At 37.9% G+C, this 14,477-nt stretch overlaps 2 protein-coding genes across 4 annotated transcripts; one reads left to right on the top strand and one right to left on the bottom strand.

Annotated features, from left to right (window-relative positions):
- Nucleotides 1-454: 454 nt before the first annotated feature.
- On the bottom strand, nucleotides 455-2,721 carry LOC113492319 (gametocyte-specific factor 1-like). 3 transcript variants are annotated; one of them, XR_003400489.1, is made up of 3 exons: nucleotides 2,549-2,721; nucleotides 1,633-2,008; nucleotides 455-1,261 (listed from the first exon to the last, which is right to left on the bottom strand). XR_003400489.1 is itself a non-coding variant. In XM_026869767.1 (2 exons), exon 2 carries the CDS (start codon nucleotides 2,002-2,004, stop codon nucleotides 1,693-1,695), a length of 312 nt encoding a protein of 103 aa, XP_026725568.1. In that variant the 5' UTR covers nucleotides 2,005-2,008; nucleotides 2,549-2,721; the 3' UTR covers nucleotides 455-1,692. The 3 variants fall into 3 exon arrangements, 2 of the variants coding, with proteins under 2 accessions (XP_026725568.1, XP_026725569.1); XM_026869767.1 differs by having other exon boundaries at nucleotides 455-2,008; XM_026869768.1 differs by lacking the exon at nucleotides 2,549-2,721 and adding an exon at nucleotides 2,311-2,509 and having other exon boundaries at nucleotides 455-2,008.
- A 636-nt stretch (nucleotides 2,722-3,357) lies between these two features.
- LOC113492318 (probable tyrosyl-DNA phosphodiesterase) lies at nucleotides 3,358-13,982 on the top strand. The gene is made up of 14 exons (XM_026869766.1): nucleotides 3,358-3,498; nucleotides 3,575-3,673; nucleotides 4,847-5,003; nucleotides 5,457-5,776; nucleotides 6,179-6,358; nucleotides 6,972-7,074; nucleotides 7,309-7,431; nucleotides 8,022-8,117; nucleotides 8,494-8,664; nucleotides 9,186-9,354; nucleotides 10,269-10,371; nucleotides 11,513-11,612; nucleotides 12,539-12,743; nucleotides 13,241-13,982. Exons 1-14 carry the CDS (start codon nucleotides 3,462-3,464, stop codon nucleotides 13,361-13,363), a joined length of 1,986 nt encoding a protein of 661 aa, XP_026725567.1. The 5' UTR covers nucleotides 3,358-3,461; the 3' UTR covers nucleotides 13,364-13,982.
- Nucleotides 13,983-14,477: the final 495 nt, after the last annotated feature.

Here is a 14,477-nt window from a genome sequence, read left to right as displayed (position 1 = left end):
CGTCGGCCTCCTCGTCTCTTATTGGGACCACATCCATAGCACCGAATGTGGCCCCCCACGGATACACAGGGCCTAAGTAATAGTTTCCGAAAGATGGTTCTCAATTCGTCTGCGTGATTTTTATGTTACATCAGAACTTCGGACTGTATGAATCGGTTTTGTAGATTCTTTTTTCATTTAACATGAAATAGCTGCCTTTTAGTCGAATAAAAATTTCATCAAGTTTGCCTTAGTAGTTTTTTTTTATTTCAAGTCGGTTGTATGTTCTTCTTGTTAAAAAATATTTTACCCTCTAACGGTAGGTACTTAGGTCCAAAAAAGGCAGAAGTGTAGTTTCCCAAAAAAGATACATACGGTTGAATTAGGTCACACCCTTTTTAGAAATCGGTTAAAGAACTTAAGCTTAACAAAACACAAAAAAATAATCAAATAAGAAACGAAAATAACAAGAAAATTACTTTTAAAAATATTTATTTATAACAAAATAACAAATTCAGATATCTTTTGCTTAAATTTTGGTACTTACTTCTATGTACTTCAAATTAAGTCTATACTTATTAAATAACTATTTTAATTCTCTTAAAATCACGTCAAACTATCTTTACTAACAAAATTAAAAATAAATCATATTTTTTAAGAAAAAATGTTTTAAATCATTTATATTTTATGATCTATGGGCCTCGAAGGCGTGGCCCTTGAAAAGAGTGAGAGAGACAGCCTATGCTTTCGGTCTAGCGCTGTCTCTTTCTTCATAGATGATTTGCGCTCAGTTTTCATGACAAGCACGGCATATAATTTTAAAGAGATAAAAATAGACCGGAACTTCGTTTCCTCTCTTTCTTTCGGAGTGCCATAATTCTCATCTCTAAGGCATGTCCATTAGTATATGTGGATGCCTTGTAGCGCGCTATAGTTATCGGCACGGATCTTGAGCGCTCGGCGGGAGAGTGGGGAACGCTTTGAGCATCGTAAAATAAAACGCCAATCAATTGTGCGTACTCGTCGTCTTGAGGTGCATGCAACTGCACCAAATAAAGAATCGCTCATGTCGGCTATGACGCGATGCGCGTGACAATCACTGCACTTGAGACTGCCCCGCGCCTCACTTCATACCGCAAAAGGGACACAAACAATCACTTCTGCGCAGGTGAAGGTCAGCGCTCAAGATCCGTGCCTGTAAAACTCTTTTCTACAATCGAAAAACTTATTTTTTATTTGTATGGTAAATATTTGAAGCTGAAGTTCATGTTTCACTGTTGGCCTGTGGAAGGGAGACGGGGCTATTTGTACTTGAGTTAATAATCTTGGTGTCTTTTTATACAAATGCATATTAAATAAGTAAACGTGTCTTTATTGATTGATTTATTTATCAGAGGTATATTTGATTTGGTAATCTCTTTGGTTTTCATTACTTTAGGAGCGTTTATTTTAAGTATTGTGGTGGTCCTGCGATTCTAAGCATGGAGTTGTATGCACAAGGTGTAGGTTTGATTTAAACATAAACAAGCACCAATTTTTTGATAAAACCATTATGGAATTATGGAAATAAATTATGGTAGATTAGTGTGATAATTAAATAAATAATAAAAAAAAACATTTTTAAACTAAGTTTTTTTTAACTAAAAGACTCACCAAGATTGTTAATCTTTCTTTAAGTACTTAAGCAAATGGCATACTAGTCAAAAAGTAAAACTAATCATCCCAATAATCTCTGTCCTGTTCTGGTAAATACTCCTTCTGTAAAATAGGTTTCGGAGCTGTCATGGCCCCAATGGTAATCTTCTTTGCTGCCTTATAATCATATTCAAACGGTTTCCTATCCGGGCACTGGAGACAATGTTCTTTAATTTCCTTTTGATTGTACCGATGTGTTGCGTTGAACGGACAGATTATTAACGGCGGATTGTTCTTCTGGCATTTTATTAGATGGTGAGGGAATCTTGTGACGAGGATGCGGTGGCTGGTGTTGTACGGGCAGGTACGGTAGTCATCATCGTTGATCATTTTTCTGGAAAGGTATTTTAACAGTTATTAAAGTTTGGTTTCATTTGGCATGTGGCAATGTATGGTTTGATACGAAAACATGGATTGAACCAAGTGGAGGTCACACCACACGGTCACCGGGGAATATTCTCCGCGTAGGACAAGCGTTTGTGAGATCCACGAGTGCTTGTCCTGAGTCTGGGTGTCTTGTGCAGGTGACTTGAATGTTTATGAAACTTTCCGCGATACAAGGATTAAAAACCTTACAGCTGGAGTCGTTTTGTAGAAAAATAAACTTAGTAGAGTACAAGCAAGAGGATGCATTACCCTGCTTAGTGAGATGTGAAGTTTAGATTTCACGCAACAATATTTGAGAACATTGGCCGACTTACACGCCCAGTATTATACGCAAGATAAAAATTGCCCATTAAGATGCATGGTTATTCAAATTTAGAATAATTAATAACGATAATCTGTTTATATTGAATTTCAACTTTTTGTTTAGGTGTTTACGTTTATCAGTGTAATCAAAGCATATTTTTGCAAACTTGGAGCTAGAGCTTACCAGATTATGAGATCTCGTAAATTGCGGATATAGAAACACCGACACTTCTTAGTGGCTAGTAACGACGCGACGCTAAGATAAATTATCCAGGACGAAAACAAAATTGTCAACTTTCAAAATGTGCACAAAACTCAGTTTCAAAATTTCAACACCAATAAAACAACCACAGAAAAAATATATTTAGCGAAGTGTTTACAGTAAAATTACCTGACTTCAAGGCTTTCAAGCCTCAAAAAGTACTGTTGTATTAATTTATGAAATTTATTTACAATTTTACAGAGTTAAATATTTACAAGTTAAAAAACAAAAAATTATTAAATTAAATCATCAAAAAATTCATCGGCGTCGCTGCCGGCTGGGAGTGTGCCCAAAAGGCTGGCAGCATTGCCACGTTGAATGGCAATGCTAATCCTCTGAGCGAGGTAAAAGCCAGCCTTTGGGTCATGAGAAGTGTCAACGAGACGCTTTGCTAGGTCTTTAAAAAGCGTTTTGGCACTCGGCCCCCACGGCCCAAAAGTTTCAACCCCAAACGGCTCAAAGAAGTAACTACCAACTAGATTACCATATTTGCGCCGTTTGAGGTTTTCAGCAGCCGCGGCAGCAATTAATTTATGAAATTATTAATTATACTTAAGTTACATAAACTTATTAAAAAGAAATGATTGTTATCAGTGTTTATTTTTCTGCATTTCTACGAATTCACGCTCAATATTTTATTTGTTGTTTTAATACTTGAGTTGTTTTACATGCGTTTCCAATTCATTTTAGTTTGGAAATGACATTTTTTTTCCTACTATGCTGTTTCTAAACGGCACCAGTAAAGTCAAATTCCTGTCAGAAAGTTAAATGTCAACAAAGTTTGAGCGATTTTTCAAAAAAATATTACTCTTTTTTCCCTTTAAACTTACTTGTTATGGGTACTCCAAATAAAAGAAAAGACATAATGGAAGGTAACTATTAACCTTCTGCCGAAGAAAACATCTACAATAAGTAAAAATCATTGAAATAATCGTTTCCATATTTCAGACGACAAAAATGCAAAAAGACCTAAGAAAGAATGTCCTTATGGGGATAAATGTTATAGACTTAACCCTATACACTTCAAAGAATATAGCCATGAACATTGTAAGTATTAAAATGCGTTAATAAGACTAATAATGGGGCAAATGCACTCTCACTATTTTCACCAATATGTTCACTAAGAAATCGAATATTTCATGACTTTTTAAATGTTGTCGTAATTAATTTGTCTATTATGAAGTAGGTACAGCTAAAGTATGCAGTATAAATTAATATAGGCCTCTTAATTACTGTCATAGGTCTCATAAATTACAAAATAATATGTCTACTCTATTTGATGGCTTTATAGTATTTAATCCTTAAACTTGAATTAATACTTGACACTTAAATAATCATTAAACACTAATAAATTATAATAAATAGTTAGATTTTAGATTAGCTCATGGCTAAGCTATAACCGCATAAGTGATTCGATCACAGGTTAAGCTATGCTTGACGCGGCTGGTCCGTAGATGGGTGACCGACTTTGTCATAACGAGTTCCTCCGTGTTTCGGGAGGCACGTTAAATTGTGGGTCCCGGCTGTTATTCCTACATCTTTGACAGTCGTTACAGGTAGTCAGAAGCTTGAAAAAGTCTGACAGCCAGTCTAACCAAGGGGTGTCGTGTTGCCCAGGTAACTGGGTTGAGGAGGTCAGATAGGCAGTCGCTCCTTGTAAAACACTGGTGCTTAGCTGAAACCGGTTGGACTGGTAGCCGACCCCAACATAGTTGGGAAATGGCTAGGCCAATGATGAAATGGTTACATTTTAGACTAGTTTAGGATACAATATTTTGCCCATGTGGCATGTTAAATAACAGTCTGTTGTACAAGCAAGACATATTTAATTTATATTTCATTATTTGCATTATTTCTTGCTTCTGTGGCATGCTTGTTATTGTTGCTGACATATGCTTTGTATTAACAACAGCATAAACTTCAGTAAAATTTACTTAGTTCTTATCTCTCTGTATGATTTTGAATGTATACTTCATCATTATCATTCCCCTGCCCTTATCCCAATTATTATTTTGGGGTCGGCGTAACATGTCATCTTCTTCCATACCTTTCTATCCAACGTCATCTCACAAGAAACACTCTTCACAGCCATATTGTCTTTCACACAATCCATCCATCGTTTCTTTGGTTGTCCTCTTCCCCTATAAGCATCCACATCCATGCTTAATTAAAAACTTATATTTTTTCAAAAAATCAATTACCATAAACAACATTTTGCAGTGGAATCCATCCTGGACTCATACACTGGAATCGGAGACTTTCCATTACCGTCCAAGTTTAATACGCAGAAGCAGATGTACGTGGATCAGCTGAAGATGTTGATACACAAGCAGTTGTATGCTCCGGGGAAGAACTTCGAGGCGGAGGCTAGTTGTAGGTGGGTATCGGATAGGCCAGCACGAGCTGGATGCGAACAGCCGAAGATAGATCTCGATGGCGTGTAATCGGGGAGCCCTATGCCCAGTGGACGAATATGGGCTGATAATGATGATGATCCAAGAGATATAGAACATTGTTTTTAAGCTTTTGTTTTTTTTTAAAGGCTCGCGCATTAAGGATTTTAAATCGTCGTGTCACGGGTTTCACAAACACTCAAGTCATGTGCACAAAGACACCCAGACTCAGGACTTGTAGGACAAGCATTCGTGCTTGTACTACGAGTTACGACGCGTACAGTTTAAAAAAAATAGGGTACGAACTTTAGATAGTCGCATCGGTGCTATCCCTGAGTTGGGATCGAACTTGAACCTCGTGCATCCAAGTCTATACATATAACCACAAGGCCACCACGACATTACATAAAGATATTTAAGTTTATTTATACTTACAGCACAACTCCAAACCAATCAAGCTCCTCAGAAAATAAAACAAAAGAGAAAATAGAACAAGCATTAAAAGTCCCAGAAACGAACATCAGTAAATCACCAGTTAGTAAAGACAAATCACCAGTACGCAAAGACAAATCACCAAGAACCAAAGACAAATCACCAGTACCCAAAGACAAATCACCGGTCAGCAGGAGTGGTGATAGCAAGACGGTGAGGAGTAGGAGTGGCGATGTGAGATCACCAATGAGTAGAAGTGGTGATAGTGTGGGAGAGAGTAGGGGTGAAGGCAGTCGCTCGGCGCCGAGTGTGTCGCGGAAGAAAGGTGAGTTATACTCTATATTAGGGTTTTTTTAACCAAAGCGTACAATCGGAATAACATTACTAGGGCTCCGCTGTCTGTCTGTCCATCATTAAATGATGCAACGGTTTACTCACGCGTATTTATCGGCATCGCCCGACTAGTTTCGGACCCAACCGGAGTCCGGAGTCCAACGGAGTGAACCGTTACATCATTTAATAATGAACCAGTCTCACGATAGTTACTATAAAATGTCTGTCCATCTTTCACCAATTATTATCTCAGGAATTTATCTGTACGGTTTAAATTTTCATTTATATTACACATGATCTTTTACACATAGGAGCTTTATCTCAATTTCGTGTCCCAGTATTAACAAATAATTTCGACGGAAAACAGCTATTTTGAAATATTTTGATTTTGCAGATACCGAATACCGCCAAATAGTGCCTCCGGTAGGCCGGCCTCAAGATTACCTCTCTGTAGTTCTACCCCAAGGGAAAATGGCCGCGAAGCACGCCGCCGCGGCCCCCTACTATATATTCTACACAACCATAGCGGCCGCTAAAGAAACGCATACACAGCCCTATTCAATAACACTCTCAGGTAAATATTAATATTTTTCGTTTTGCATAGAGTTTGTGTGAAAGTGAAAAAATGCCAAATAGAACCATCCTTGTCCATGGATTGCTAATAGGGATGACGACAATTTTCTTTTGCACTGTCCGTCTTGTAGTTTTCTGTGTAATGATGGATACGTATTTTTTAATTTGTCCCGCAAACAAATTTACCAAATTACAGTGAATGAAACTTACGCGTGACGTCACGATTGAGTATAAATTTTACCATATCGTTACGTCACAAGCCCCTCTCCTAAACTTCAAAGCAGTTAATCTTTGTCAATTCTAGTTTTTCTGAAAAAGGAAAAAATACGTGTCTCATACTTTTCAATTATCTAACTGAGGGACTAATGAGATTTTTTCCTTTTATACCCAGTCGTCATCCCTATTTATTACTGACTTAGGTCACAACTTGGCGGTGCTAGCACGCACACACACAAACACATCAGAAAGACTTTAATTTTGCATTTAATTAAAAAACGACTTTCGCAGTAAGGAATTTGATCCTTGTGTCGCGGGGAAAACACAACCATTTTAAATCTTCACAAACATTTACATCACATGCACAAAGACACCCAGTTTTTGCTTTTTTTTTACAGAAATCTTGGACCATAGCTTGGGAGAATTGAAATGCTCCTTACAAATAAACTTCATGGTTGACATAGCTTGGCTGTTGGCACAATACTATTTCGCTGGATATAGGTAAGCAAACCACATTAATATAATAAAATCGATTGCATATATTTTTTTGTGTATTTGTCACCATTTAACGCTTAAACGGCTGTATCGATTTCGATGAAATTTAGTCGGTTTGGATCGTCAGCAACACTGGATCGCTTCTCGATATTCATGGTTGGGTCCGAAACTAGTCGGGCGATCACGATAAATACGCGTGAGTAACCCGTTGCATCATTTAATAATTAATATTTGTTATAGAGATAAAAAACTTACAATATTGTATGGAGAAGAAAGTCCAGATTTGAAAACTATTGCGACGAAGAAACCACAGGTAGACGCTCATATGGTACAAATGTCAACTCCATTTGGAAAGCATCATACGTAAGTTGTAATATAACATAACCTTCTTTATTTTAAGTCGGTTAAAATTTACATTTAATTATCATAGTAGCCTTTTCCCAACTATGTTGGGCTCGGCTTCCAGTCTAACCGGATCCAGCTAAGTACCAGTGTTTTACAAGGAGCGACTGCCTATCTGACCTCCTCAACCCAGTTATAGGCAACACGATACCCCTTGGTTAGACTGGTTGTCAGACTTTCAAGCTTCTGACTACCTGTAACGACTGTCAAAGATGTAGGAATAACAGCCGGGACCCACTCGTTATATACTACTATATAATGAGATAAATGCGGCACGATGGACCGATGATTTGAAGAAGGTGGCTGGCAGCGGATGGATGCGGGCTGCCCAGGACCGGGATGGTTGGCGCTCTTTGGGGGAGGCCTACGTTCAGCAGTGGACGGCGATAGGCTGAGATGACTGATATACTACTAGCAGACTGTCTGCCCGTGACCATGATACCTGCAATGGTGTCGAATCGTCGGGAACTAAAATCTAAAATTAAACCGCGATGAAATCCGGAAAAGTAGTTTCATTTCAATATTCTAAGTTTTTTCTCCTGTCGTTTCAGAAAAATGATGATATTGTGTTACGAAAATGGATCGCTACGAGTTGTTATATCAACTGCCAACTTATATTGGGATGATTGGGAGAACAGGACACAAGGGCGAGTCTTATTATACTTAAATATTCACAATATTACAATTCCACAACTTTCACACAACGCCATCTAGTCTCGACGTAACGATTTCGTAAATTTTATACTCATTCGTTAACTAATAAACTAATACAGAATTTTTATAATAACTATCGTGAGACTGATTCATTATTAAATGATGATCGCGAGTCGAACTGATCTCGACTCGCTCGCCCGCCGCGTCTGCTCATGATTAAGGACTCCGGTTGGGTCCGAAACTAGTCGGGCTACCCCGATAAATACGCGTGAGTAAACCGTTACATCATTTAATAATACAGAATTTGCCACCATTTAAATTCAAAACTAGCACTCACATACCTAACATTATCAACCCCCCACCCCTCAGGCTCTGGTTCAGCCCGTCATGCCCGGAACTGCCTCCTGACGCCATGCCTCATGATGGAGAGTCCCCCACCATGTTCAAGCGCAGCCTGCTGCGGTACCTCCACCACTACCACCTGCCGCAGCTCGGGTACTACGTCGACAGGGTCAAACGATGCGACTTCAGTCATATAAAGTAACGTTTTTTAATATTTTATTGTTACTTTTCTCTTTTATTGAAGGTTGTTTTTGCCGTCGTCGCTGTGTTTGTTGATATTGCTTAAAGAAATCTAGGGTTTAAAATAATCTTTTTAGATGTTTTACGTAAAGAAATTTAGGCTTAAAATAATCTTTTTGAATCACGCTCATGTTTTCATTTGCTATTTGTCACAGACTTTCTCACATTTGCTACAAACGGCAAAGCGATAAATCGATGTTGCTACGAATCCCAGATTTGCTACGAATCTTAAGTCCACTTCGCCCCATTAGCTACGAATGTCAAGTAGATACCGCTACGTTAAGTTGACTACGCTACGAAAATGTGATTTGCAACGAATCTGTTGTACATTCCACTACGAATATCAGATTTTTTCGATTTATTACGATTGCCTACGTCTACGTAAGGTGTTATTTACATCCATTTCGCTACGAATAACAGGTCGACTTAGCTACGTCTTCATATGGTGTGTTATTATTTTAATTTTCCTTGTTTTCTAGCGTATTCCTGGTAGCCTCAGTCCCGGGCTCCCACTTCGACTGTGACTGGGGCATGACTCGCGCCGGGTCGCTGCTGCGCCAACACTGCAGCATCCCGCCTGAAGACAACAGGCTCTGGCCGCTCGTGGCACAGGCCAGCAGTATTGGCAGCTTCGGGAAGGAGCCCAAGGTCAGTGTATAATCTATACATATAAAAGAGAGTGGTGTTAGTTACAATTTTTTTAACTCGAGAACGGCTGAACCGATTTGGCTGAAAATTGGGGTAGTCTGCGACCTGGGGAAGGACATAGAATACTTTTGATCAAGATTATTGGCGGGAAACCAGTATATAATATAACTAAAAATATAATAAAAAAAAAACACGATAAAATCCGTAAAAGTAGTTTTATTCCAATGTCTAACATTCGCGTAAACCTAAGAAACTACTATAATATAACTAATATTATAAACGCGAAAGATTGTATGTTTGTTACGCTTTCACGCGGAAACGAGTGAACGGATTTCGATGAAACTTGGTGCACAGATAGTTTGTTGTCCGGATTAACTCGTAGGATGGTTTTATCCCGATTTTATGTTCTTGTGGGATTATTTCCGATTTTTAGCGGGTCGACTCGCGGGCATCAGCTGGTATAATAATACTCCACAACTTTCACACAACGTCATCTAGTCTCAAACTAAGCAAAGCTTGTATTATGAGTACTAGACAACTGATAAACATACTTACTTATCTTTTTCTAATCTTCTTCTTCTTCTAATATATAAAATTCCCGTGTCACGATGTTAGTTACCGTACTCCTCCGAAACGGCTTTACCGATTTTTACCAAATTTTATATGCGTATTCAGTAGGTCTGAGAATCGACTAACATCTATTTTTCATACCCCTAAGTGTCAAGGGCAGCTCACACTAAAAAAAAAAATATTTTTTGGACGAAATTTTTTGTCATTATTTATTTTAAATGTGGCATTAAAAAAAACATTCAACTAGAAATAATTTATTAGGCAAAACAACGTTTGCTGGGTCAGCTAGTATATTTATAAATATACAATGAATATAAAATGTTTTATTTAATTTTTTCTTACAGTTATGGTTGACTGGCGATTTTCTTCACAATTTCACGAAAATCAAGAATCAGTCGCAACTGTTGTCCAGCCCGCCGGAGTTGAAAATTGTTTATCCATCATTAGGTAAGCTAATATTTTTCATTCACGGGATAACTTCATGTGAAGAGACCCGGTCCTTTTACAAGTCGTGTACGGGGACACAGGTCTAACATGCAGAGGCCTTGTTGAGAACTTTAATATGAAATGTGACGGGGTATCTGCCAGAGGCCATTCACCCTTGTGTTATAAAAAACAGACATGAAGAATTCAAAGTACATGCAGAACTATTGTATAATATGTGAGTCAAAATAATTAGACTATTATACACGGTGATTTTTTAGTCGTCTTACAAAAGGAGCCCAGTTCATGTATCCGACGTAAAATACCCCTAGGCGCGATTGTTATTTTTTATCATCAACTAAGATAATAAGTACGAAGAAAAATTAAACAAGAGAAATCTGAAAATACTCTTAAAAATGATAAAAACGCCGCCGCCCGCGCCCCTTACCATTGTTACAAGGCTCGGACCGCGCTCGCAACAGAGCTGTGTTTTTAAAAAACTACGAATTGCATCATAATATTGAATAAAAATTGCATTTTAAATTTATTCAAATCTCATAAATACCTATTTTTTTATCATGAACGTGTTCTAGTCACTGGATACATGAACTTGGCTGCTTTTGTAAGACGACTAAAAAATCACGGTGTCTTGTTACATGTTATGTGTACCAGTCGCTCGTGGCTAAGCTATAACCGCATAGGTGAAGCGATCACAGGCTAAGCTACGCTTGACGCGGTTGGTCCGTAGATGGGTGACCATCTTCGTCATAACGAGTTCCTCCGTGTTTCGGAAGGCACGTTAAATTGTGGGTCCCGGCTGTTATTCCTACATCTTTGACAGTCGTTACAGGTAGTCAAAAGCTTGAAAAGTCTGACAAGCAGTGTAACCAAGAGGTATCGTGTTGCCTATAATTGGGTTGAGGAGGTCAGATAGGCAGTCGCTCCTTGTAAAACACTGGTATTCAGCTGAAACCGGTTAGACCGGCAGCCGACCCCAACATAGTTGGGAAAAGGCTAGGCCGATGATGTTATGTGCACCAGTCCCTAAGATTTTCCAGAAAACTATGGCACCTGTCTTTCTACACGTGATAATGCGTAGTCTGCTTCGAGACTGTACTTAATAGATTATGTAAAATTGAGTTCTAATACCAGTGTGTGTTTATAGAGAACGTGAGACAATCTCATGACGACCTGCTAGGCGGCGGCTGCCTGCCCTACGCCGCCGACGCCCACGCGAAACAGATGTGGCTCATGTCTTACCTATAGTGAGTATCTCTCCGTGGTCGAGTGGCGTACGCACCGGTTTCAAGGTGTCGCTAGCTCTGAGGTACCGGGTTCGATCCCCGGTCGGGTCAATGTAAAAATCCATACTACATTGTCTCGGGTCTGGGTGTTTGTAGTACCTTCGTTGTATCTGAATTCCATAACGCAAGTGCTTTAGCAACTTACTTTGGGTTCAGAACAATGTATGTGATGTTGTCCGCATTTATTCATTTATTAATATTATAAAAAGGTAAAGTTTGTGAGTTTGTGACGCTGTAGGGGGGAATCTCAGGTACTACTGAACCGATTTGGATAATAATAATAATGTTACACAATTTTCACAACGCCATCTAGTCGCAAACTAAGCGAAACTTGTATTATGAGTACTAGACAACTGACAAACTTACATATATATTTTTATATACGTATTACGCACATGATGTTATATATTACAACGCAGAACAAATGTTTGTGAGAAAAATACGATCATTTGTTCTGTGTCTGGGTGTAATTCTTAGGCCTTCAAATCCAAAACTGACCATCATAGCACCCAGTCAATACCAAAGGTTTTCCTCTACCATAGGTCACAAACTTTAAAGTTAAATTAAAGTATATGAATAGATGTTTTTAATTTCACATGTATCAATCAATCCATTAGACCTCAAACTCAAAAACTGCTCAATTGGCTATAGTTGAGGTCGGCGTCTGAGGGCGACGTCTTGCGGGTTCGACCCCGCGTAGGACAATCATTTGTGTGATCCACGAATGCTTGTCCTGAGTCTGGGTGTCTTTGTGCATGTGATTTGTATGTTTGTGAAATACCCCGACACAAGGATTGAATTCTTCAGTGTGGGAGTCATTTTTAATAAAATATGAAAAAAAAAAATCTTTTTCATTTTGATTTAGAAAATAAAACTTTTTCTTTCAGTCAATGGCAGGCCAAATCATCGCATCGTAATAAGGCCATGCCTCATTTGAAGAGCTATACGCGGGTGTCTGGCGACAGGGCAGCGTATTACCTGCTGACCTCGGCTAATATCAGCAAGGCTGCTTGGGGGCAACTGAACAAGGGCAATGGGGCCTTGAGAATCATGAGCTATGAGGCCGGAGTACTGTTCCTACCTAGTTTTGTGGTAAGTAATATTATAATTAACTAGCTATTGCCCCCGACTTCGTCCGCATGGTTAGAAGATATAAGTTAGAATATTTTTAACGGAAGCCCTCGACGACGAATATTTTTCCCCGTTTTTGCCACATTTTCTATTGTATCCTCGCTCCTATCAGTCGCAGCGTGATGGTACATAGCCTAAAACCTTCCTCGATGAATGGTCTATTGAACACAAAAATATTTTTTCAATTTGAACCAGTAGTTCCTGAAATTAGCGCGTACAATGAAGATACAATGGAAAATGTGGAAAAAACAGGGCAGATATAAATCATAACTAATATCTTCTAACCACGCGGACGCAGTTGCGTGGAACAGCTAGTGTTATGATAAAATAAAAAAATACGTATTAAATATTCTTGGAAATCTGTCTGACAGACCAAAATATTTTTTTTGTCAAATATTTCTCTTATGACTTAAATGTTGTCTATGAGCAGAATTGTATCTTTTTTTTTTCTTTTACAGATAAACCAAGACTACTTTCCTTTACAAAAGCAAGCGAAAAACCGTTTAATAATACCGTACGACTTCCCCTTAACTAAGTACACAGCTGATATGTCTGCCTGGGTGTCGGACTACCTCAGATAGATTCATCATGAGATACAGCTGCAGCAGACAGACGGACAGAAAGCAAAGGCTTTACAGAACCATAAAAAAAACACTTTAAGAGGTGGTGATAGACCTTGATTTCACACAGCTTCATACAATACGGAAAATAATAATCATCATCGTAGCCTGTTCCCAACTATGTTGGGGTCGGCTTCCAGTCTAACCGGATTCAGCTAAGTACCAGTGTTTTACAAGGAGCGACTGCCTATCTGACCTCCTCAACCCAGTTACCTGGGCAACACGTTATTTACATGGTGTATGTGTATCCCGCAGTGTCGTGTGTCCAATTTATATTTTACTATTTTTTTCTATATTATCAAAATGAATGTTACCTACTTAAAAAATAATAATAATATGTTTTAATCGTAATGTATAAAAAATAAGTCTTTTGCAAAATAATTTGTTGTAATATTGTTATTTAATCTAAAAAAATATTATTTTTCGGTAATAACATTATTTGGGCTTTTTTAAACATAAGTTTTAAAATGTAGTTCTGCAAAAACTGTGATTGTCATAAAATGTCAAGTGTTTTTAACTCTAATTGTTGTTTTTATGTAATCATTGATATTTTTTTTGGAATAAAATGGATAATTGTGTATGTATTTTGTTTCATTTTTGACTATTTTTAATATTTAATTTTCATTTTGAAGAACCAATATGGCCGTTTGTCATATTTTCTATACAAAAGCTGTCAAAACGTCAAACATATCCGTCGAATAAAAGTTATCTGGCGATTGAAAAATCGGCACTTAGTAGTTTTTATCTGAAGTTTGTTGTCCTAAGTACAGAGACAGATAGAAAAATACCTTTTTAATTCGGTTGATAAACCTAGAACAATGCTAAAGATAAATTGCTCAATTAAAAATTAACCGTGCCAATGAATGCCTGAGTTAATAAGCGGTTTAATTTCATCCATCACTTATTGTTAGATCACAAAAATGTTATTAAAATACGGAAACAATACATTAATCTATACTCTATACTAATATATAAAGCTGAAGAGTTTGTTTGTTTGTTTGTTTGAACGCGCTAATCTCAGAATCTACTGGTCCAAATTGTAAAATTATTTTTGTGTTGAATAGACCATTCATCG

This window comes from Trichoplusia ni, chromosome 3, assembly GCF_003590095.1.
Source record: "Trichoplusia ni isolate ovarian cell line Hi5 chromosome 3, tn1, whole genome shotgun sequence".
NCBI lineage: Eukaryota > Metazoa > Arthropoda > Insecta > Lepidoptera > Noctuidae > Trichoplusia > Trichoplusia ni.
The sequence above is the reverse complement of the archived record's forward strand: the minus strand, read 5'-3'. Positions and strand labels throughout refer to the sequence as shown.